This window comes from Phocoena phocoena, chromosome 3 (assembly GCF_963924675.1).
Source record: "Phocoena phocoena chromosome 3, mPhoPho1.1, whole genome shotgun sequence".
Classification (NCBI taxonomy): Eukaryota; Metazoa; Chordata; class Mammalia; order Artiodactyla; family Phocoenidae; genus Phocoena; species Phocoena phocoena.
The window spans coordinates 102,683,808-102,709,967 of NC_089221.1; the positions used below are offsets into that span (position 1 = coordinate 102,683,808).

The 26,160-nt window shown below is 34.3% G+C and overlaps 1 protein-coding gene and 1 non-coding gene across 2 annotated transcripts in view; one reads left to right on the forward strand and one right to left on the reverse strand.

The window, feature by feature from the left end:
* CSNK1G3 (casein kinase 1 gamma 3) overlaps positions 1-26,160 on the forward strand; it is a 129,907-nt gene that overhangs the window by 64,908 nt on the left and 38,839 nt on the right. Inside the window, exons 5-6 of the mRNA XM_065874674.1 lie at positions 13,864-14,012; positions 15,538-15,772. Coding sequence (XP_065730746.1) covers positions 13,864-14,012; positions 15,538-15,772 — 384 coding nt within the window. The remainder of the gene's footprint in view (positions 1-13,863; positions 14,013-15,537; positions 15,773-26,160) is intronic.
* Positions 1,013-1,119, reverse strand: LOC136121812 (U6 spliceosomal RNA). The gene has a single exon (XR_010655814.1). It is a non-coding gene; the product is annotated as a U6 spliceosomal RNA (small nuclear RNA).

Here is a 26,160-nt window from a genome sequence, read left to right on the forward strand (position 1 = left end):
TAGTAGGTCTGCATCTTTATTCCCATCTTGCCCCTAGGTTCTTCTGACCATTATTTTTTTTCCTTTTAGATTCCTTATATATGTGTTAGCATACGGTATTTGTTTTTCTCTTTCGGACTCACTTCACTCTGTATGACAGTCTCTAGGTCCATCCACCTCACTACAAATAACTCAGTTTTGTTCCTTTTTATGGCTGAGTAATATTCCATTGTATATATGTGCCACATCTTCTTTATCCATTCATCTGTTGATGGACACTTAGGTTGCTTCCATGTCCTGCTATTGTAAATAGAGCTGCAGTGAACATTTTGGTACATGACTCTTTTTGAATTATGGTTTTCTCAGGGTATCTGCCCAGTAGTGGGATTGCTGGGTTGTATGGTAGTTCTATTTTTAGTTTTTTAAGGAACCTCCATACTATTCTCTAGTGTCTGTATCAATTTACATTCCCACCAGCAGTGCAAGAGGGTTCCCTTTTCTCCACACCCTCTCCAGCATTTATTGTTTGTAGATTTTTTGATGATGGCCATTCTGACCGGTGTGAGATGATATCTCATTGTAGTTTTGATTTGCATTTCTCTTATGATTAATGATGTTGAGCATTCTTTCATGTGTTTGTTGGCAATCTGTATATCTTCTTTGGAGAAATGTCTATTTATGTCTTCTGCCCATTTTTGGATTGGGTTGTTTGTTTTTTTGATATTGAGCTGCATGAGTTGCTTGTATGTTTTGGAGATGAATCCTTTGTCAGTTGCTTCATTTGCAAATATTTTCTCCCATCTGAGGGTTGTCTTTTCGTCTTGTTTATGGTTTCCTTTGCTGTGCAAATCTTTGAAGTTTTATTAGGTCCCATTTATTTTTGTTTTTATTTCTATTTCTCTAGGAGGTGGGTCAAAAAGGATCTTGCTGTGATTTAAGTCAGAGTGTTCTGCCTATGTTTTCCTCTAAGAGTTTGATGGTGTCTGGCCTTACATTTAGGTCTTTAATCCATTTTGAGTTTATTTTTGTGTATAAAAATATGGAACGCTTCACGAATTTGCATGTCATCCTTGCGCAGGGGCCATGCTGATCTTCTCTGTATCGTTCCAATTTTAGTATATGTGCTGCCGAAGTGAGCACGGCTTGACTTTTTGATGTTGCCTGAACTCTGTAGTTCTAAAGAATAATTTGATAATAGCAGCAGTGGCTGTTTCTAAGATTAACACTTGTCATAGTATTGCCTTCTAAGAATTAGAAAAACTTCTCTTCATTCTTTATACTGACCCTTCTGCCTTCTTGGTTTATGTCTTGTTTATTGGTGTATTTAGCCCTGTCTCCTAGCTAAGTGGGCTTTGGTGATTCCATATTGTATGAACACTATCATACTGTTCACTTTTGAGAAAGGTTGTAGGTAATAGTGTAAGCCTTTAAACATGGGTATATGCATTAAATAATTTCTAAAATTTCTTTTATTCATTAAGTTGGCAGATTAGAGTTTCTCTGACCATGTTTTAAGAACTTCAGAAATTCTGCTCTTTCTGTATATCTTATAAGTGTCTTTTTGAGAAAAAAGAAAGAAAATATTGTCAAAACCATGAAAGTTAAGTGAATAAAATAATTAGAACATTACCTGTTATATTTTGGTTTTAACAAAAATAATGAAGAATACTATACAGGTGAGATGGTGGTTAGTGTAAACTTATTTCAGCCTAAATAACCAACAGTTTATGTAGCAGCTTCTTAGACTTCCTTTTTCTGTATTAGCTTAAGTGCATTTAGAAGACATCTTAAGTGAATGTAATATTTCTATCTCTTTTTAGAGGCCTTTCTGTATGGGAATTTCTATAAGTTATGCATTGTGAAACTTTTACTAATTTATATGTGAATATGTATATTGGTACTGTTGGATAGAAGTGTACAACATTTTTCTGTTAAATTTGTAGTTTATGGAGAATGTGTGTGTTTAAAGAATGCTATGCATTATCAATATAAGAAAGAAAGGTTAACCGATAGTGATTTCAATTTGGTTTATATGGTCCAGGTATTAGGACAGTCTATGTTGTGTGGTAATTATACTATTAATACTTTCAGTGATTAATTAATAGACAGTAATCTTACATAAAAAACAGACCTTATTTTTGAATAGGGTATAACTAAATGGTGATGAAGGACTTAATTTTCTGAAATACAGCATCATTTTTGTAATTCCGTATGTAATCATAAGAAGTATAAAGCCATGAAAAATAATATGATTTCATGTTTTATTTTTGATTTAAATATAAAGAAGCATATTGTGAGAAGAACAGATTTGTAAGCTTGCAGATTGGGGGTAAAAATGGTAAGAGAGAATCCATTTTTTCTTAACTGTTTATGCCTAAAGAGGATAGAAACTGAATAATATATAATATTTATTCAGTATTCCATATATTATAATAAACATTACTTGTTTGTAGGTGATGTTACTTTTTAATGTCCTTTGAAATTAAGACTAATTTTTAAATGTGTAAATAGAATTGTCACTGAAAGGACTCTTCTGTTTTACAGTGGGGTGGCTTTTCCTTTTATTTGGGGTTAATTGCTAGAATATTACTAAATGTGGGTGATGTGGTATTTTAATGGAATGACTGTTACCAAGTTTGGAACTCATTGCACCTGTTTGTTCATATCAGGGCTTCCTAATTGGACAGAACAGTAATTCTCAAACTTTTGGGTCTCATAATCCTTTTAGACTCCTAAAACTTTTTGAGGATCCTAGAGGGCTTTTGTTATTGTGGGTTATAGCTGTGGATATTTACCATATGAGAAATTAAAACAAATATAAAAATATTGCTGTATTCATTTTAAAATAACAACAATAGTATTTTAAAATCACAACTAGCGCTATTTTCCAAATTTGAGAAAAGTGGCCTTGTTTTACATGTTGTGCACATCTCCTTAATGTCTGGCTTAATAAAAAACAATGGATTCTGCCTTCAGACCATTGCCATATCACATTCACGTAGCCTCTGGAAAACTTGACTTTCACTTGTGAGAGAATGAGAGTGAAAAAGATAAATAACATCTTGGTGTTATTATAAAAATAATTTTGATGTCACTGCCCTCCTGAAAGTGTCTCATGGACCACCTCCTCCTGTCCCTAAGTGTCTCTGGACCATGTGTTGAGAACTGCTGAGCTAGAAGTATAAGCATTTGTGCTAAAGGTTAAGAATGCCTGAAAGCAAAACCTCCTTGGAAAAGAACATAGCCTGTGTGATAATTCTGTACTTAGTATTTCTAATCAGATTTTAATTATTCTTTTTTTTTTTTAATGGTCTTAGTTGCAGTACATGGGGTCTTCCATTGCAGTGTGCAGGCTTCTCTCTAGTTGTGGCGCATGGGCTCTGTAGTGTGGTACTTGGGCTCTCTAGCTGTGGTGTACAGGCTTAGTTGCCCCGCAGCATGTGGGATCTTTGTTCCCCGACCAGGGATCGACCAGCGTCCCCTACATTGCAAGATGGATTCTTAACCACTGGACCACCAGGGAAGTCCCAGATTTTAGTTTTTCTTGATCAAATCTGTAGAGTTTAAATTTCCTGTTAAGACTGTTAATACTGTTGTTCTAATCCTTCCTACATGAACAACACTGGACCTGAAAATGGAAAGAAACATCATGATAATATTTCTTTTAATAACATGCTTAACTGTTGCCCACCTATAAGGAACTGAAGTACCAAGCAGTATTGACAGTATTAGGCATCCAAGTGTTATTTTCTGACTTTAATTAATTAATGTTGTTTTGTCACGTAAGTGGAATGCTGAAATATAAAATGAAGTGTTCAATTAAATTAATTTTGGGAGAGTGATGGTGAGATTGTATTTTCATATAATGTGTGAATTTTGTATTCTTGCCCATTCTTGAGCTTTTCTGGGGAAAAAATATACTTCTCTTGAATATTGGGGATGCTGATAAGCATCACTGAAAATTAGTGATGTTTGAAGCTATCAGACTAACTTTTATCAACTCACCATCAATGACTTTTTATAGTAGTCTCAAAAATACTCTTAGAACAATTGGAATTGGGTGGAGTAAAAGTTTATAGTTGAAAATTCACTGGGTGTAAGAACAAATAAAAAAGCTTGCTTTTGCCCATGAGTTGGATTGCATTCGTGCAGTTCAGTAGCCAAAAACTTTGATCAAGAGACACAGCTGGTAACTTAAAACATTCATTACTCTTTGTTCTCAGCCTTCTTGCTGAGTCTCTCTTCTTTCTTGCCCTCTTGTCCTTCACCTCTCCCACTTTGAAAAACCCCTTTCTTGTGTATCATATTTATATTGATGTGGTTGTTTTGTTTGGTGTTTGCTTAGGGTACTCCTCAGCCCCTGTTTGTTAGTTGCAACTTTTCCTAACTCATAACAATTTAATTTGTTTGCTCAGTGTTAGAAAACTGCCCAGACTTGTCCTGGGAAATGAAATTTTAGTTTGGTCTTTACAGTGTTTGCTTTATATTCTTGATTTAAAAAAAAAATATATGACTCTTGATCCTATACTTCAATGATAAAATATGTGCTGAAATACATTAGTAGTTATGTAAGAAGTTTTTGCATTCATTGACTCATAAAACAATATGTATCTCAAAGAGTCAGAGTGAAATCGTCTTTTTTTTCACCAAAGATCTGTGCTGAGTCATGTTTTAAGGTAAAATTATGTTGCGTGATAAAGCTGAGGTATTTTTATTTGGATTTGAGACTAAATGTCTGTTTAATTTACTCAGTGAAATGTAATGCTGTTTATGGAATTTAGCCATCTTGGGTAAGGTAGAGATAGATATTTTTGAGACACTTTGAAACCATTAAAGAAAGGAAGTTTTGAAGAAAATTGAAGCAGTTCTCATTTGTCCCTTTATTGATCTTTTTCTTGGTGTTATTTTAGAAACCCAAAGTTATATTATGTGTATAGCTTGATTGAATGTACATGTTAGGTACACAGTAATTCTCTCAACAATGAGTTGGCTTATATGAAATACAGCAGATCAGATTTACTTATGCTTACATCTCTTCAACTCTGAGAAATTCTGTGTGAATAATTATGAATTTTGAGTCATGCTTAATAGATAAGTTTGAAAAGAGGAGACTTGAAGGTTGGGTAAAAGGAAAAGTTGGCAATTTGGATAGCAGAACTGGTAGAAAAATTTGAAATGCAGCCTTAGAAAAGCTCAAACAGTAAGGCAGAGTAAATCTGAGCCTTAGAATGGATCCATTTCTTCTGTTAAGGACGTATGGTAGGAAGGGAGAGGAAGCCCAAATTATTTTATAGGGTGACAGAGTCTGAATAGTACACAGTTGACCTTTGAACAGTGTGGGTTCACTTATACATGGATTTTTTTCAATAGTAAATACTACAGTACTATACAATATAAGGTTGGTTGAATCCGAGGATCTGGAACCACAGACACAGAGGAACTGAAATATGTATATGGAGGGCTGACTATAAGTTATACATGGATTTTTGACTGCATGGAGCGTCACTGCCCCTAACTCCTGTGTTTTTCAAGGGTCAACTCTACTTTGCTTAATTCTGAGTAGCTCCAAAATGAAGTTAATAGTAAAGAGTAGAAGTAAGGCTGTGTAACTTTAAATATTAGGGAGAGTATTTGAGAAATACTTGCTCAGTTATAGTTAATACTTGGATTAAATAAATGTGGTCTAAATCTTTTTCCAATTCAAGTTTTTCTTTGTAGTCCCAGAATAATATTTTTAAGTTATGTAAGTTTCAGCATTATAATTTGACATCTGTACAGGCATACCTTGTTTCATTGTGCTTTGCTTTATTGTGCTTCACAGATTTTTTTTTTTTTTTTACAAATTGAAAGTTTGTGGCAACCCTACAATGAGCAAGTCTTCAATGCCATTTTTCCGACAGCATCTGCTCACACCTTGTCTCTGTGTCACATTTTGGTAATATCTACAGTATTTCAAACTTTTCCATTATTATTATATTTGTTACAGTGATCTGTGATCAGTGATCTTTGATGTTACTACTATGACTCACTGAAGGGTCAGATGATGGTTAGCATTTTTAGCCATAAAGTGTTTTTAAGGTATTAATAAGGTATGTACATGGTATTTTTAGACAATGCTACTGTACACTTAATAGACTACAGTATAGTATAAATAAAACTTTTGTATGCACCAGGAAACCAAAAAATTCATCTGACTTTATTTCGGTATTCCCTTTATTGTGGTGGTGTGGAACTGAACCCAAAATATCTCCTAAATATGCCTGTACACACTACAAAGTGATCATCAGCACGTTTCTAGTTACCATCCATCACCATACAGCTGACCCCCTTTACCCATTTCACCCATTCCACCCAACTCCCTTTCCCTTTGGTAAACACTAATCTGATCTCTGTATCTATGAGTTTGTTTTTGTTTTATTTTGTTTGTTCATTTGTTTTTTTACGTTCCACACGAGTGAAATTTTACGGTATTTGTCTTTCTTAACTTACATCACTTAACATAAAACTTTCAGGGTCCATCCATGTTGTCGCAAATGGCAGGATTGGATTTAATTCTTTTTTTGTGGTGGGGTAGTTTTCCTTTGTGTATGTGTACCACATTTTCTTTATCCATTCATGCACCCATGGACACTTAGGTTATTTCCATATCTTGGCCGTTGTAAATAATGCTGCAATAAACGTAGGGGTTCATATATCTTTTCAAATTGTTTTTGTGTTCTTCAGATAATACCTAGAAGCAGAATAGCTGGGTCAGGTGGGAGTTCTATTCTTAATTTTTTGAGGAATCTCTATACTGTTTTCCATGGTGGCTGCACCAATTTTCAGTCCCACCAACAGTGTACAAGGGTTTCCTTTTCTCCACATCTTCTCCAATATTCATAATATTTTTTCTTTTTGCTAATAGCCATTCTGACAGGTGTGAGGTGATGTCTCATTGTGGTTTTGATTTGCATTTCCCTCATAATTAGTGATGTTGAACATCTTTTCATGTACCTTTTGGCCATCTGTATGTCTTCTTTAGAAAAATGTCTATTCATTAAAAAATGTCCATTTTTAAATCAACTTGTTTGTTTTTGAGTTGTATGTGTTCTTTATATATTTTGGATAATAATCCCTTATTGGATTTACAAATATCTTCTCCCACTCAGTAGGTTGCCTTTTTGTTTTGATGGTGGTTCCCTTCACTGTGCAGAAACTTTTTAGTTTGATGTAGTCCCATTTGTTCATTTTTACTTTTGTTTCCCTTGCTTTTGGAATTAGAGCCACAAAAATATCTCTAAAACTCATATAAATGAAGTTACCTCCTATGTTTTCTTCTAGGAGTTTTATGGTTTCAGGTCTTACATTCAGGTCTTTAATCCATTTTGAGTTAATTTTTGTGTGTGATGTGAGATAGTGGTCTAGTTTGATTCTTTTGGCTGTAGCTGTCCAGTTTTCCCAGCACCATTTATTGAAGAGACTATTCTTTCTCCATGTATGTTCTTTGCTCCTGTGTTGTCAATTAATTGCCCATATATTTGTGGTTTTATTTCTGGACTCTCAGTTCTGTTCCATTGATCTGTGTGTCTGTTTTTGTGTGAGTTCCATACTGTTTTGATTACTGTAGTTTTGTAGTGTACAGTTGACCCTTGAACATTATGGAGGTTAGGGTTACCACTCTCTATGCAGTTGCAAATTCATGTATAACTTATAGTTGGCCCTTGGTATACAGAGTTCCTCCATATCCATGGTTCTGCATTCTTGGATTAAACCAACCTTGGATTGTGTAGTACTCTATCTAGTATTTGTTATTGAAAAAAATCCGTGGGTAAGTGCATTTCAAACATGTGCTGTTTAAAGGTTTGCTGTAGTTTGAAATCAGGGAGCATGATAACCTCCAACTTTGTTCTTCTTTCTCAGGATTGTTTTGGCTATTTGGTGTGTTTTGTGGTTCCATACAAATTTTAAGATTGTTTTAGTCATGTGAAATATGCCATTGGAATTTTGATAGGGATTGCATTGAATCTATAGATTGCTTTGGGTAGTATAGACATTCTAACAATATAAATTCTTTCAGTCCATAAGCATGAAATATCTTTCCATTCATTTGTGTCTTCTTTGATTTCTATCATCAGTGTCTTAAAGTTTTCAGTGTATAGGTCTTTCACCTCCTTGGTTAAATTTATTGCTAGGTATTTTATTCTTTTTTATGTAGTGGTAAACGGGATTTTCTTAATTTCTGTTTCTGATAGTTCATTCTTAGTGTATAGAAAAACCACAGACTTCAGTATATTGATTTTGTATCCTGTGACTTTACTGAATTCATTTATTTGTTTGAACAGGTTTTATTTGTGGCATCATTAGAACTTTGTATATATAGTATCATGTCATCTGCAAATAGTGACAGTTTTACTTCTTTCTTTCTGATTTGGATCACTTTTATTAATTTTTCTTGTCTAATTGCTATGGCTAGGATTTCCAGTACTGTGTTGAATAGAAGTGGTGAGAGTGGGTATCCTTCTCTTATTCCTGATCATCACTGAGTATGTTAGCTGTGGCTTTGTCATACATGGCCTTTATTAGGTTGAAGTATGTTCACTCCATACCCACTTGGTTGAGAATTTTTATCATAAATGGATGTTGAATTTTGTCAAATGCTTTTTCTGCATCTAATGAGATGATCATGTGATTTTTTTTTTTTTTTTTTTTTTGCGGTACGCGGGCCTCTCACTGTTGTGGCCTCTCCCGTTGCGGAGCACAGACTCCGGATGCGCAGGCTCAGCGGCCATGGCTCACAGGCCTAGCCGCTCCGCGGCATGTGGGATCTTCCCAGACCGGGGCACGAACCCGTGTCCCCTGCATCGACAGGTGGACTCTCAACCACTGCGCCACCAGGGAAGCCCGATCATGTGATTTTTATCCTTCATTTTGTTAATATATGGTATCATGTTGATTGATTTGCAGATGTTGAATATTCTTGCATCCTTGGAATAAATCCCACTTGATCATGGTGTATGATTTTTTTAATGTATTGCTTGATTTGGTTTGCTCATATTTTGTTGAGGGCTTTTCCATTTTTGTTCATCAAGGATATTGGCCTGTAATTTTCTTTTATGGTGTCCTTGTCTGGTTTTGGTATCAGCATAATGGTAGCTTCATAAAATGTGTTTGGAAGGTGTTCTTCCTCTTTAATTTTTTGGAAGAGTTTGAGAAGGAGTTTGACAAGGATTGGTATTCTGTGAATGTTTTGTATAATTTGCCAGCGAAGCCATCTGATCCCAGACTTCTGTTTGTTGGGAGCTTTCAATTATAGTTTCAGTCTCCTTACTAGTAATTGTTCTATTCAAATTTTCTATTTCTTCTTGATTCAGTCTTGGAAGCTTGGATGTTTCTAGGAATTTTCTGTTTTTTTCTAGGTTGTCTAATTTGTTGGTGTAGAATTGTTCATAGGAGGAGTACCTTATGATATTTTGTATTTCTGTGGTATCAGTTGTAATTTCTCCTCTTTCATTCTGATTTTATTTGTTTGAGTCCCCTCTTTTTCTTTTTCTGGGGGGGTTTAGTCTAGCTAACGACTTGTCAATTTTGGTTATCTTTTCAAAGAACTAGCTCTTAGGTTCATTGATCTTTTCTGTTGTTTTTTAAATGTCTATTTCATTTATTTCCACTCAGATCTTTATTATTTCCTTTCTTCGAATGTGGAGCTTCATTTATTCTTTTTATGTTTTCTTTATGTGTAAATTTAGATTATTTATTTTGGATTTTTCTCGTTTCTTGAGGTAGGCCTATATTGCTATGGTCTTTCTTCTTTGAACTGCTTTTGCTGCATCTCATGGATTTTGGTACATTATATCTCTGCTTTCATTTGTCTCTAGGTATTTTTTTGATTTCTTTAGTGACCTATTGGTTGTTTGGTAGCATGTTGTTTAATTTCCACGTTTCTGTGGTTTTTACTATTTTCTTTTTGTGATTGATATTTAGTTTCATAGTATTGTGGCCAGAGAATATGCTTGATATGATTTCAGCCTTTCTGAATTTATATTGAGACTTTTTTTGTGACCTAATATATGATCTATCCTGGAGAATGTTTCATGTGCACTTGAAAAGAATGTATATTTTGGTGCTTTTGGATGGAATGTTCTATATGTTAAGTCCGTGTGATCTAATGTGTGATTTAAGTTTGATGTTTTCTTTTTAATTTTTTTTCTGGATGATCTATCCATTGATGTAAGAAGGGTGTTAAAGTCCTCTGCTATTATTGTTTTGCTTTCAGTTTCTCCCTTTAAGTCTGTTAATATTTGTGTTGTATATCTTAGTGCTCCTCTACTGGATGCGTATACATTTATAAATGTTGTATCTTCTTGCTGGATTGACACCTTTATCATTATGTTTGCCCTTGTTGTCTTTTAATATAGTCTTTGTTTTAAAGTCTGTTTTGTCTGATATGAGTATAGCTACTCCAACTTTCTTTTTATTTACATTTGCATTGAAATTTTTTCCATTCCTTCACTTTCAGTCTGTGTGAGTCCTTTCTCCTGAAGTAAGTCTTGTGTAGGCAGCATATAGATGGATCTGTTTTTTTTTTTTTTTTTTTTAATTTAAACAGTCCCTCACTGTCTTTTTCTTGGCTATTTTTGTCCACTTGAAGTAGTTATTGATAAATATGTACTTGTCATTGTGTTAATTGTTTTCTGGTTGTTTTTGTAGTTCCTCTCTGTTCCTTTCTTCTCTTTCCCTCTTCCTTCGTGTTTTGGTGGTTTTCTTCAGTGTTATATTTAAATTTCTTTCCATTTTCTTTTGTATATTTACTGTAAGTTTTTTTCCCTGTTACTGTAAAGTTCATATATAGCATCCTATGTAAGTAGTAGCCTGTTTTAGGCTGGTAGCAAATTAAATTTGAACACATTCCAAAGCTTTATCTTTTTACTACTCCAGGCCCCTGCCCCAGTGTTTTATACTTTTGATGATACATTTTACCTCTTAATTTTATGCATCCCTTAACTAACTATTGGAATTTAATTTAAATTTACCACTTCTTGTCTTTAAACCATCATGTTTGCTTTATAAGTGATTGATCCACTACCTTTATTATATATTTACCTTTTCCAGAAAGATTTTTTACTTGCATGTGTTTTCTTATTATTAATTAGTGCTTTTTCTTTTCAGCTTAAGAAATCTCTTAAATATTTCTTGTAGGGCCAGTTTTGTGGTGATGAACTCCTTTAAGCTTTTGTTTATCTGGGAAACTCTTGATCCCTTCTTCAATTCTGAATGATAAATTTGCTAGGTGGAGAATTCTTGTTGGGGGTTTTTTCCTTTTAGCACTTTGAATAGGTTATGCCACTCACTACTGGCCTGTAAAGTTTCTGCTGAAAAATCTGCTGATAGTCTTATGGAGTTTACGTTGTATGTAACAAGTTGGTTTTCTCTCGCTGCTTTTAGGATCTTCTCTTTATCCTGAACTTATACCATTTTAATTATAATGTGTCTTGGTGTATGTCTATTTGGGTTAATCTTTTTTGGAACTCTCTGGGATTCCTGGACCTGGATATTTGTTTCCTTCCCCAGATTAGAGAAATTTTTGGCCATATTTCTTCAGATAGTTTTTCTGGCCCCTTTTCTCTCTCTTCTTCTTCTGGGATCCATATAATGCAAATGTTATTTTGCTTGATGCTGTCTCAATGGTTTCTTAAATTAATTTCACTTTTTAAAATTCTACTTTTCATTTTGCTTCTCTGTCTGGATGAGTTCAGTTGTTTTGTCTTGCAGCTCACTGATGGATTCTTTTACTTCATCCAGTCTACTGTTGAACTCCTCTAGTATATTTTTCAATTGAGTTATAACCTCTTTGGTACTTTCCTATATTTCAATCCCTGTTGAAACTCTCACCGTGTTCATCCATTCTCCTCCTGAGTTTGGTGAACATCTTTATGACCAAGAAGTGACAAACTAAAGAGTGGAAATGGGTTATTAAGAGATTGCTAAATTAAGAGCATAGAAGTTAGCACTTTCAGTGGAATAGAGGGGGGAAAGCATTGTAGAAATATTTTTTAAAACTCAGTAGCTGAGAGCTATTGGTAAGTCTTAATTGCATCTCTAGGCTCTTGATGTATATAGCATACTAAAATCAGTATTTCAGAGTTGAATAAATGTTAGAGTCTCTCATCCACTATTTCTAAGCCTTTTATCTGTTTTTACTTATAATGGGGGTAGATATGACTCAAATATGATATGAGTGGCTCTAGTAAGAAGATAATGATTCTCAGTGGCAGGGGGAAGTGTGTGTGTGTGTGTGTGTGTGTGTGTGTGTGGTGTGGGGTGGTACAGGGTGGTGATGTGTACACATGGGGGTGTATGAGAATCTCTATTTTGGGGGAGGAGACCATGTACACAATTTGAACTTGTCTCCTTCCCCTACCCCTGTCATGATTATATTATCTTACCTTCCTATCTTCAGCTGTTCTGCTGCCTTTCTCATACTCACATTTTAGAAAAACTGGTCTTATCTAAACTACTAATATAGATAAACTGAAGTCAGCTTGAGAGGTTGAATAGTTAGTATTAAGCCAAACTAAGAACCTAGCTATCCTGGCTTCTAGTTCAATGTTTTGTTTTGCCCATGCAATAATTATTATGCAAAATGATAAAATAAACAACAGAGTGAAATTATGTTTTCCATACTCTTTATTTTAAAAAGGATGAGAAGGTTTTAGTATATTTTAGAAAGATTTTTTCCTTTCTAAAATCATTACACAAAACAAAACAAAAAATACTCATAAGTAAAACTGAGACGTTTAAGATGGAAGTTGTTCATTTCCTCATAACGAATAAATAGATACAATGGTAAGATAAAATGATCCCCTATTATATGTTAGTTTATTGGGAGTCTGTTCTAAAAATAAAATACGGATGATTTTTATGTATTTAGACTTTATATTTGGAGTTTGTATTATTTTGTGTTGTTGCATAATGATTTATTTAGTAATTAGTGACATAGAGTAAGAGACTTTATTATCTCCCAATTTCTATTGGTCATGAGTCCAGGCATAGCTTAGCTTTGTCCTTTGTTGAGGGTCTTTCCAGGCTTAAATCAAGGTGTAAGCTTGGACTGCAATCTTTTCTGAGCCTCTGAGTCCTTTTCCAAGCTCACTGGTTATTTCTAGAATTCAGTTCCTCATGGCTGTGTGATGAGGCTCTCAGTTCCTAGGGTCTGCCCACCATTTCCTGGCATGTGGCCCTCTTCCACAACATAGTAGTTTGTGTCTTTAAGGTCAACAGGAGAACTGCTCTGCTGCTTTGATTATTTCTGACTTCTAGACTTGCTTTTTAAACATCTTACCTGATTAAGTCATGCCCAACAGAATAATCTCCCTTTTGATTAATTTAACCTCCACTAACAGGGATCTTAATTTTGTTACCTTTGCCATATAACATAATCTAATGACAAGAGTGAAATCTGGGAATCTTGCCCACACTTGTGGGGAAAGGATTATATGGGTTGTGTACACCAGAGGATGGAAATCTTGGGGGTTGAACTTAGCATTATGCCTACCACAGGGTTATGAAAGAGTGCAGTAACTCCTTTGTTCAATAAAAATAAGATCTTTCCTATGTGCCAAGCATTTCTGTAGGCCATGGAAATACAAGTCTCAAGGGCACAGTTCCTTTCTATAGTGAGGTTGGTGGAGACCAACAATGAAGCACTGTTTATAATGTAGCTCAGTAATGCACGTTCAGTAGAAGTGTAACCAGGCTACTCTGTGAACATGAAGGAGAAGGTATAGGGAGGGAGGAGGCTGGATCAGGAGAAGTTTATTGTTTGTATGGAAAAAATAAAAATACTGCTGCAGTTCTTGAAGCTACAAAATTATTAAAAAATTGTTTATTGTTATTCTTTTCCTCCAGATGGTATACCTCAAGTTTACTATTTTGGCCCTTGTGGGAAATACAACGCTATGGTGCTGGAACTGCTGGGACCTAGTTTGGAAGATTTGTTTGATTTGTGTGACAGAACATTTTCTCTTAAAACGGTTCTCATGATAGCTATCCAACTGGTAAGTAAAGCAGGATGTTTTGAAGCTGTTTGAACAATTGTGTGGTTCGTTTGTTCACTAATTTACACTGAAAGTTTAAAGTTTTGTGACATTATCTTCCACAGCATTTGACCTAATAAAAATGGCTGCTTTTCATATCATTGTCCTTTTAGGATGACTGTAACTTAAAATAACTGAATCAGGTGTATTTTATTTGTATGAAAAAATTAATATCTTACTACTTCAAGGTCAGAATGCTCAGTTTGAGAATTAAGTTGTTTCCAGCACTCTTTTCAGGTCAAAAATGAATACTTAGAGAAGAGAACCCTCAGAAACATGGGTTTTTAATCTTGGTAATAAATTAAAATGGCCTAGAAAAAGAAGAAACAAACTAATGAGAAAGTCTTATAAATCATTTAAACTTCAGGGAGCCTATGGGGAAATAACTTAAGAGGATAATTTTAAGGCAGTTTTGAAATAAATGCCAGTAAGTGTATGCTGCAGAAGTCTTAAAATTGTTTTTATCTGTTGACTCATTACTTCTACAGATTTATCCAATGGAAGTATTCAGATGTACTTAAAGCATGTTGTGCAAAGACTTCTATAATAAAGTGGGAAACAACCCGAATGCACAGAAATAACAGTGTTAGTTGGATAAATTATTAATAGCCATAAAATAATATGCAGCCACTAAAAAGTATATATTAAAAGAATGTTTCATGACCTGGAAAATGCTCATAATATATTGTTAATGAGAACTATAGGTCATAGAATAGTATATGTTATATGATCCAAAATTTGTTAACAAACTAAAATGGCTTGAGTAACTGTGTTCACTTACATTGTATTGTCAACCATGAATATCATTAAATGAAGCACTTTTATTATTTGTAATGTTCTGTTTTCTGACAGTTTATACAATAAACATTATTTGAGAATGTGTAAAGCAATGAATAAAAATGTATTATATTATTATTAGAGTTGGATTCCAAAGTTTTCTAGTCTCAAGATCTTTTTAAATGTTTAATACCTAAGGAAAAAAGTAAACAAGTTATAAAAAGATAACAAAGTGCTCTGTTAATTCTTTTATTTAACAGTCTAGACTCTTTAAGTTTCTTTAGTGTAATTATAAAACTTTCTCCATTATTGAACAGATAAGGAAGAATAAATTACAACTTTGTGTATATATCTGTTTATATTTTTGAGTTCGAGATTTTGTATTAGTAAAGCTTTTTAATTCTATAAGGTAGCATCATCTGAAAGTGTTGATTTAATCAGGCTTCCTGATAAGAAAGGAATTCATAAAATTCAAGCACTTTCCTATATAAGTGCCCAAAATAGTAAAAAGCAAAGATATTTAATCATAATTGGACATATATTTAAGAGACTATTGAGTGATATCATGTTTCTTTTAAAGGGTTCAAACAATTTCTGATTTTTTCTTCTTAATGTTGTTTTCATTGTAAAAATTGTCTTGCCTCTATCATACTATTTTACGCTAGTCAAAGCCTAAAATAAAATGTATCTTTTTTTTTTTTGAATCAAGATTTCTCGCATGGAGTATGTCCATTCAAAGAACTTGATATACAGAGATGTGAAGCCTGAGAACTTCTTAATAGGACGACCAGGAAACAAAACCCAGCAAGTTATTCATATTATAGATTTTGGTTTGGCAAAGGAATATATTGATCCAGAGACAAAGAAACACATACCATACAGAGAACATAAGAGCCTTACAGGAACAGCTAGATATATGAGCATAAACACACATTTAGGAAAAGGTATGTGTACCTTTCGTAAGTATGGAAGTTTGAACTCAGTACGCTAATAGTGTGGGTTTTTATTTGTTATTATGATTTAGTTTTTGCAGGTTACAGTCGCTTCTATTGTAATTTTTATTTATCACATCTAACTAGAGTTTACTTTCATTTACATATAGTAAGTCTTTTAAAGTAAGTTGCTTTAAAATAAATGAATGACAGATATCCTTATATTCACTATATCTTTTTTATTTTACTTGAAATGTTCAACTTTGATACACTTAGGGTGATCCACTTAATTATTTCTATTAAAGAATATGAGAGAATACTTAATTTTAACTGCATTTAATGTGTGTAAAGGTTTTTGATTGAGACTATAACTCTTTGATACAGCTGTCCAGGGAGGTAGCCACCTGCCTAATACATTGAATACTGAGAATACATATCTTACAGGTACTGTTTACTTTGTACTAGCTATTATTTAACCTTTTTAAGAGGGTTCCTTATTTATAAAAAGGGTAAAATATCAACTGCACAGGGTTTCTTATAGCTTTTTTTTTTCCTGGTCTAGGATCCAATCCAGGATCACATATTTCACCTAATTGTCCTATCTCTTTTGTTTCCTTTCATCTGGTACAGTTCCTTGCCTTTCTTTATGGTTCATGAAGTTAATATTTTTGTAGAGTACAGGTTGTTTTGTAGCATGTCCTGTGTTTGAAGCTGTCTGATATTTCTTCATGACTATATTTGGGTATCCAGTTTTAGCACAAGTATCATAGAAGTGATGTGTTCTCAGTGCATCATGTCAGAAGGCACATGTCACTTGGTTCCAAGTAGCTTTGATCACTTGCTTAGGGTAGTGACTGCTAAGTTTCTCCACTTAAAAGTTTCTTATTTTCCCTTTGTAGTTAGAAAATATTTTCTAAGTCAGTTTTTGAGATTATGTAAATATGTTGTTTCTCATCATATTTTTACCCACTAGATTTAATATCAATTGATGATTTTCTAACTCCATCGTTCCTTATGAATTTACTAGTTTCATTCTAGTGTAGGCAAAAGCTTTCCCTTCTTCCCTTATTTATTGACTTACATCAGTATGGACTCATGGACTCATGGATTCTTAACTGGATGTATTATAGTCCATTACTATCATTATTTATATCATTATTTATCTTGATGCTCAGATTGTCCCAGATTTGGCTACTGGTTGCTCTCTCAAGCTGTTCAGCTGTTCCTTTGGCATGTTCTCATTATTCTTGGAAAACTTCTTTCTTGTCTTGTGCAACAAGTTGTTCCAGGCTTATCTTACAGTTTCTTGGCTCTAGCCCAGATACAACATTTTTCTAAGAAGCCCTGGTTCCTTTATTGGATAATGGTATGTAGAAACCAAGATTTTGTAACACTAGGTGTATTTATTGCTCCTAGTATGTTATTGTTTCTAAGGCCTTTCTGTAGCAGAACTAGGAAATGTGTACATGTCTGTGTGTGTGAATATACACATATATACTCATTTGTGTGTATATACAACACACATTTATGTACACGTACAGATACGCCTACACATGTGTATATACTTATACACATATGTTAATATCTATCTATTAAAAACTATGAGTTTATACTGATACTTTTAATTTCAGTCTAACAGCACAAAGTAGAATTCCCTCCTTTTCATATTTGTAATTCCCTTCCCTTTTCTGTGTTTATATCTTCCTTTGCCAACATTGAGAAATCTGGCTACCACTACTCTAGTATATTTAGTCATTTTTAGAAGCCTAGGACACTCAGAATGTAGTTTCAGAATTGGTAACTGATAACACTGTGTTAATGCAAGCTTACTAGAATTGCGATATTTGTAATTCTTATTTTATTGAAGAGTCCTTTTTAAAATTGACTCAAGTAGGACTTCCCTGGTGGTGCAGTGGTTAAGAATCCGCCTGCCAATGCAGGGGACACAGGTTCAAGCCCTGGTCTGGGAAGATCCCACATGCCACGGAGCAACTAAGCCCGTGCACCACAATGAAGAGTAGCCCTCGCTTGCCACAACTAGAGAAAGCCTGCGTATGGCAACGAAGACCCAACACAGCCAAAATATAAATAAATAAATAAATAAATTGACTCAAGTAAAATATACATTGAGTAAAGTGTGCACAACATTTGAGTGTATAACTTATTAGTATTAATAAATGTATACAGCTGTATAACCCACAAGTCTACCAAGATTTAGAACACTATTCACTCCTTAGACTTCCCTCTTGCTGTTCCTCAGTGTCTACAAAAGCAACTGTTGATCTGATTTCTATCACCATAGGTTTAGTTTTGCTGACTCTAATTCTTATAAATGAAATCATATGACTTATTTTGTTCAGTCTAATATGTATGAGATTCATCTAAGTTGATTAGGGTTTGTTCCTCTGCAACGGAGTAGTAATCCATTGCATAAATATGAATATACCACAAATTGTTTATCCATCCTAACGTTGATGAGCATTTTGATTATAAACAGTATTTTGCTATTATGAATAAAACTGCTGTGGCATCCTTGCAAATCTTCCAGCACACATATGTTTTCAGTTCTTTTGGGTAAATACCTAAGATTGGAATTGTTGGGTCATATTGTAGGTACTAACTTTATAGGAACCTGTCAGTCAGTTCCCCAAAACATTCATACCATTTTCTGTTTCTACCAGCAGTGAATGAGAGTTCTGTTTGTTTCACATTCTTGACAACATTTGGTGTTGTCGGTCTTTTTCATTCTAGCCATTCAGGTGAATTTATGGAGTGGTATTGTATTTTACTGTGACTAATGATTGTGAGCACTTTTCATGTGCTTATTGACCACTTGTATGTCTTCTTTTGTGTTGTGTACATCGTTTTATTGTTGATTTGTAGGAATTCTTTATATATTCTGGATATAAGTCCTTTGGCAAATACATGCTCTGTGGACATTGTCTTCTAGTCTGTGGCTTGTCTAGTCATTTTCCTAGTGTTGACAATTGATGAGCAAAAGTTGTAAATATTTATGAAGTCTAATTTATCAAATTTTTCTTTTATGATTACTACTTTTTAAATCCTAAGAAATCTTTACCCCTTGTAATGAGAGCATTTTGTGTTTTCTTCTGCCATCTAGAATTCATTTTTTTGTATGGTGTGAGATAGGGATTGAGATATTCTTTTTATGATATCATATTCTTTCCCATCAAATTACTTTTGTGTGTTTCTAAAAAAATCAGTTCTAGGTTGTGTTTACAATAGATTATTCCTAAGTCTTAAGCTATGGTTGGTTTTTATATCACAGGAAGTCTAATAACTTAATTTTATGCTTTTAGATTCTATATCTAACATCTTTCTTATAAGGGAGAATAGACAGGAATGTAAACTGATCGGTACTTATCCACTGTCACTGCTCAGATGTACCTTACAATACAATCACAATTTGTCCAGAGCCTTAGAAGTCATCTAATCCAACCTCTAACTCCTAGTCTTAGCTTCTTCTCTAACCATTCTCCCCAGACCTATCTGCTGCCCACTGTGTTTCCCTGCTTCTGCATCTCAATCAGAACTAAAGAGCACTTGGCATCTTCCCCTGACAGCTTACCTGATAGTAGGCTCATGGTATTTTTTCAGGTGTTTGAAATACCTGAAAATGTAGGTTTGCCTTTCTTTAAGAAAAGTCAGTAGTATTTACATTTCAGGTGGCATTTGGGCAAGTGTGTTTCAATAGCAAACTTTCCTGATAGATTTATAATATGATTGGGTAGATATACAACTTTCAGGATTGTCTCTTCTGTTAAAACCAGGCACATCTGTGTTTATATGAACAGTGTCTGTGAGGAATTTTCATTTCATGGCAGTTGTTAAGACTGTTTTATAACAACTAACAAAGGTTCACCACCATTTTATTGTGAGCCATGAAGTCACGACTTCCTTCTGGCCATTTACAATGGTAAATGCAACAACATTCTATTTGTAGAAAGGGCAAAATAAGTCTGATATGTTTGTCCTTGTTAGGAAAAGCCTTCAGAGCTTGGGAAATCGCATTTAACTATTGTAATACTCTCTTTTTACTCTTCTTTCAGGAAGAAAACAAAAAATTATTTATTTGGCAAGTACTGCAAAGAACAAAAGCTTTAATCCTTACTTTCTCTCATTTGTAAAAGCCCTGCTTCTCAGTTTTGATGTAGAACTTGGGAGTAGATGGGTAAAAATAGAACATTTATTTGACAGATTACGTGATTTCCTTTTTTTTAAAATTGTAGAGTGAGTTTGAGTGCCAAAGAGTTAAAGTATTCTGTAAGTTTGAGATGGCTGTGAACATGGAATATTCAGTGGTGTTTTGAGTTTAGAGCACTTGGCTTTGTGAGGAATCAGGAAGAGATTAAGAAAAAAGAACAGTGAAAGCGTGACCTTTTAGTGCTGATTTTAATTTGTGTATATATAATTTCTTCCTTTCATCTGAACTTTGGTTGTTACTTTTAAAGCCTTCTTATTCATTCATTCACTCTTGTGCATTCAAGGACTTGCTACTCACATGAACTTTTCAAAATAGAGAATTTGGTCAGAGGAACATTTGTACAGGTTTATATGTATTTTTCCTTTGTGGAGATGGACACTGTATCAGATTCGAAAAGGAAAGAGTTGTCCCTTAACATAGTATTATGGAGGAATAGTGTAAAATCACATTGTAGAATTTATCATCCTTATTCCTGTGGTGTGTGTCTATTGATCTTAATTAGGTGATTTCTGTTCAGAAGGCAGATGTAGTGATTCATTTGTACACCTTTCATATACCTCCTGAAGTCACTGATCAAGATGAAATCTCAATAAAGCTGCATGTGACAGATGTGGATTTCCTTGGTCTGCTTTAATGGAAGCATTCTTTAGTACTGTCAGGTTGAATTGTTATTTTTAATTGTGTCTCATCAAGTATCCTTTTTTAATATCTTTTTAAAGGCTTTTTTTTTTGTCAAGTGCTTTGAACCTCATTTTATAATCTTCCTTTGGATTACTTTTTTTTTCCTTTATGTCTTAATTGAAGTGATTTGAAATTAAGTAAATAAGAGAAATGTATTTCCCTTTAGTAAGTGTCTTGAAATAAAATGGTCTTTTATTTTTAAATATTGAGTATTCATGAATAAAAAGACCAGGATTTGAGGAATAAGTTGCCAGTTGCTTTGTAAGTGTTAAGAAAAATCTGTGTTCCATAGAAAAATGATATTTCAAGCCCCTAAATGGTAAGCTTTCAGAGTGGGAGAGAAGTAATCATAGAATTATGGTGTTACAAAAATGCCTTCTTTCTGTGTTATCATTCTGTGGTGTGTTTCATATAATTTCCAGCTAATTGCTACAATCCTGAGGCCTACTCTTTAAGTCTCCCAAACAGCTTTTTAACAGTTTAAAAACATGTATTTACGTTTTATGATTACATTTTAACAGTTTAAAAATGTATTATACAGTTCCTTGCTTTTTGAAACAAAGTATGATAAACCTAATTGATGTTTTCTTGATATTTCAGTATCATAATTTTTGTACGATTACTATTATATAGTGACACCTTCAAGATCATTTGGAGAATGTTAGTATGTATATTTTAAAAAGTTTAGAGAAAATGCATTTGAATAGTAGTGTATTTTTAAAAATAACGTTATTTTTAGAGCTGTTTTAAATTCACAGCAAAATTAGGCAGAAGGTACAGAGGTTTCTCTTTTACCCCTGTCCCCACACATGCTCACTATCATACTATCACGCCAGAGTGGTACATTTGTTATCATTGATGAACCTACACTGACACATCATTATTGCCTAGAGTCCATAGTTTACTTTAACGTTCACTCTTGGTGTTGTATATTATCTGGGTTTGGACAAATTTATAATGACATGTATTTACCATTATAGTGTCCTACAGAGTAGTTTCACTTTCTAAGCGTCCTCTATGCTTCATCTAATCCCTCCCTCTCTCCAGCCCCTGACAACCACTAGGCTTTTTCCTGTCTCCATAGTTCTGCCTTTTCCAGATGCCATATACTTGGAATCATACAGTATGTAGCCTTTTCAGATTGGCTTCTTTCACTTAGTAATATGCAGTTAAGTTTCCTCCATGATTTTTAATTGCTTGATAGCTCATTTCTCTTAGTGCTGAGTAATATTCCATTGTCTGGAGATAACACAGATTATTTATCCATTCACCTACTGAAGGACCTCTTCATTGCTTCCAAGTTTTGGCAATTATGACTAAAGCTTCTATAAACAACCTTGTGTAGTTTTTGTATAAACATAAGTTTTCAACTCCTTTGTGTAAATACCAAGGAGCTCTGTTGCTGGATCATGTGGTATGAGTGTGTTTAGTTTTGTAAGAAGCCCCCAAATTGTCTTCCAAAATGCTATACCATTTTGCATTCCCACTACCGATGAATGAGAATTCTTGTTACTCAACATTCTCACCAACATTTGGTATTGTTAGTGTTCTGGATTTATACCATTCTAATAGGTGTGTAGTGTTACCTCGTTTTAATTTGAATTTCCTGATGACATATGATATGGAGCATCTTTTCATATGCTTATTTGTCATCTGCATATCTTCTTTGATGAGGTGCCTATTAAGGTCTTTGGCCCATTTTAATCAATTTGTTTGTTTTCTTATTGCTGAATTTTAAGAGTTCTTTGTCTATTTTGGATAACAGTTTCTTATGAGATGTGTTTTGCAAATATATTCTTCCAGCCTGTGGCTTATCTTTTTATTCTCTCGATGGTGTCTTTTGCAGAGTGGAAGTTTTAATGAAGTCCAACTCATCAGTTATTTCTTTCATGTATTATGCTTATGGTATTATATCTAAAACGTCATTGCCAAACCCAGGGTCATCTAGATTTTCTCCTATGTTATCTTCTAGGAACTTTGTAATTTTGTGTTTTACGTTCAGGTGTCTTATCCATTTTGGTTATTTTTGAACGGTGAATGGTGTAAGTTCTGTGTCTAGATTCATTTTTTTACATGTGGATGTTCAGTTGTTTTAGCACCATTTGTTAAAAAGACTTATCTTTGCTCCCTTGTATTGCCTTTGCTTCTTTGTCACAGATCAGCTGACTATATATATTTATGTGGGTCTATTTCTGGGCTCTCTATTCTGTTCATTGATCTATTTGTCTGTTCCTTAGCCAATACCATACTATCTTGAGTGTTGTAGCTTTACAGTAAGTCTTGAAGTAGTGTATTTTTTAACAGATTTTTTTCCATTCAACTGTATTTTTGCTTACTTTTTGTTACTACTGTTGGCAGCACTTTCTCATCTTTTGATTTGCTTCTTCTGACCTGATAGCCAAACTTACTGGAATTATATCTAAATTAAGAGAACTAGATTTCAAGAGGACTTCTTGAGGAATCAGATGAATGCATGTTCTGAGTTCCATTGCTCAGAAATGTATTTTTTCTTTCTGAGTTCTTGATATTGCTAGATTAGGTATCTGGATTATTGGGTTGTTGCTGCGAATTGTCTTGCATGATAGTGCTTTTTTTCTTTTGGGTTTGTGTTCTCACTTCTAAAAAACTCAAATTATGTCATTATGAAAAATGTAAATGAGCTCAGTGAATCTTGTGGAAAAGTTTTTTTTTTCCTTTTGTGAGGTGCCAAGGAAATGTACCTTTTAACGTTTTAGAAGGAAATATAAAGTGAAACTTCTATTTGCTTATAGTAATTTTTGTTTTTATTGTTTTGGTTACATATAAATAATGATTTAAACCTTCTTCAGTGAGAGTTTTTGTTGTTCAACTCTCTTGTCATGCCTGTTTTTATTTAGTTAACTGACATGTCTTTTGGCCTCATTTTTTTTTTTTTGCAGGGAAATGCAGTAGTAAATTTATTTTTGCTAGTATGCACATGTATATTAGAAAGTTTCCTACTTTTAAGTGAGGCTTTTGATTTTTGGGGGGGCAGAGAGGTAAATTTCAGCTCATTTAAAACAGAAAATTTTTCTGTTGTTGAAAATTGATTAGAAATTCAGTTGAAATGGGAACAGTGCTAGGTAAATGAGGAATAAAATCAGTTGTAAAAAGAGAAAAATAATGTTGAGATGCAAGAGTAGAATTTTTAAATAGAAAAGGATTGCAGAGGTTTGTAATAAACATTTGATTAATTGATTGGTTCTACCTTGTTTTATGAAATGAAAAGAAGTCCAGATATGTGGTCTGAAATCCTGCATAATTTCGAGCTAGTCACAACCATTCTGAGCCTTAGTTTCTTTATTGGTTTATTACTGACACTTTGAGTATAGCTACAGTGGTGGTTTTTTTTTTTTTTTGATCCTCAGCCCCAGTCAAGCCTTCAGATGACTGGAGCGCCATCTTTTTAAAAAAAATGTTGTTATTATTATTTTTTTTTTTACAATGGTGTGTTAGTTTCTGCTTTATAACAAAATGAATCAGCTATACGTATACATATATCCTCATATGCCCTCCCTCTTGCATCTCACTCCCACCGTCCCTATCCCACCCCTCAAGGTGGTCACAGAGCACCGAGCTGATCTCCCTGTGCTATGCGGCTGCTTCCCACTAACTATCAGTTTTACATTTGATAGTGTACACATGTCCATGCCACTCTCTCACTTTATCCCAGCTTGCCCTTCCCCCTCCCTGTGTCCTCAAGTCCATTCTCTAGTAGGTCTGTGTCTTTATTCCCGTCCTGCCCCTGGGTTCTTCATGACCATTTTTTTTTCTTTTTTTTTTAAGATTCCATATATATGTGTAAGCATATGGAATTTGTTTTTCTCTTTCAACTTACTTCACTCTGTATGACAGACTCTAGGTCCATCCACCTCACTACCAATAACTCAATTTCGTTTCCTTTTATGGCTGAGTAATGTTCCATTGTAGATATGTGCCGCATCTTCTTTATCCATTCATCTGTCGATGGACACTTAGGTTGTTTCCATGTCCTGGCTATTGTAAATAGAGCTGCAATGAACATTGTGATACATGACTGTTTTTGAATTATGGTTTTCTCAGGGTATCTGCCCAGTAGTGGGATTGCTGGATCATACGGTAGTTCTATTTTTAGTTTTTTAAGGAACCTCCATACTGTTCTCTGTAGTGGCTATATCAATTTACATTCCCACCAGCAGTGCAAGAGGGTTCCCTTTTCTCCACACCCTCTCCAGCATTTATTGTTTGTAGATTTTTTGATGATAGCCATTCTGACTGGTGTGAGGTGATATCTCATTGTAGTTTTGATTTGCATTTCTCTAATGATTAATGATGTTGAGCATCCTTTCATGTGTTTGTTGGCAATGTGTATATCTTCTTTGGAGAAATGTCTGTTTATGTCTTCTGCCCATTTTTGGATTGGGTTGTTTGTTTTTTTGATATTGAGCTGCATGAGCTGCTTGTAAATTTTGGAGATGAATCCTTTGTCAATTGCTTCATTTGCAAATATTTTCTCCCGTTCTGAGGGTTGTCTTTTCTTTTTTTCTTCTTTTTTTTTTTTTTTTAAATTTATTTATTTATTTATTTTTGGCAGTGTTAGGTCTAAGTTTCTGTGTGTGGGCTTTTTCTAGTTGTGGCGAGCGGGGGCCACTCTTCATCGCGGTGTGCGGGCCTCTCACTGTCGCAGCCTCCCTTGTTGTGGAGCACAAGCTCCAGACGCGCAGGCTCAGTAGTTGTGGCTCACGGGCCTAGTTGCTCCGCGGCATGTGGGATCTTCCTAGACCAGGGCTCGAACCCGTGTCCCCTGCATTGGCAGGCAGATTCACAACCACTGCGCCACCAGGGAAGCCCTGAGGGTTGTTTTTTCATCTTCTTTATGGTTTCCTTTGCTGTGAAAAGCTTTTAAGTTTCATTAGGTCCATTTGTTTATTTTTGTTTTTATTTCCATTTCTCTAGGAGGTGGGTCAAAAAGGATCTTGCTGTGATTTATGTTATAGAGTGTTCTGCCTATATTTTTCTCTAAGAGTTTGATAGTGTCTGGCCTTAAATTTAGGTCTTTAATCCATTTTGAGTTTATGTTTGTGTATGGTGTTAGGGAGTGTTCTAATTTCATTCTTTTACATGTAGCTGTCCAGTTTTCCCAGCACCACTTATTGAAGAGGCTGTGTTTTCTCCATTGTATATTCTTGCCTCCTTTATCAAAAATAAGGTGACCATATGTGCGTGGGTGTATCTCTGGGCTTTCTATCCTGTTCCATTGATCTATATTTCTGTTTTTGTGCCAGTACCATACTGTCTTGATTACTGTAGCTTTGTAGTATAGTCTGAAGTCAGGGAATAGATACAGTTTTAAAAGATCATCTGTATGAAGCACTGACACATACTAGGATATTAATATGTTTGTTGTATATTTTATGTGATACATATATTCCTGAGGAGCAAAATTTTAATTGACTCTTTACATAACTTTAAAATTTATTGGAGAACCTATTTAAAA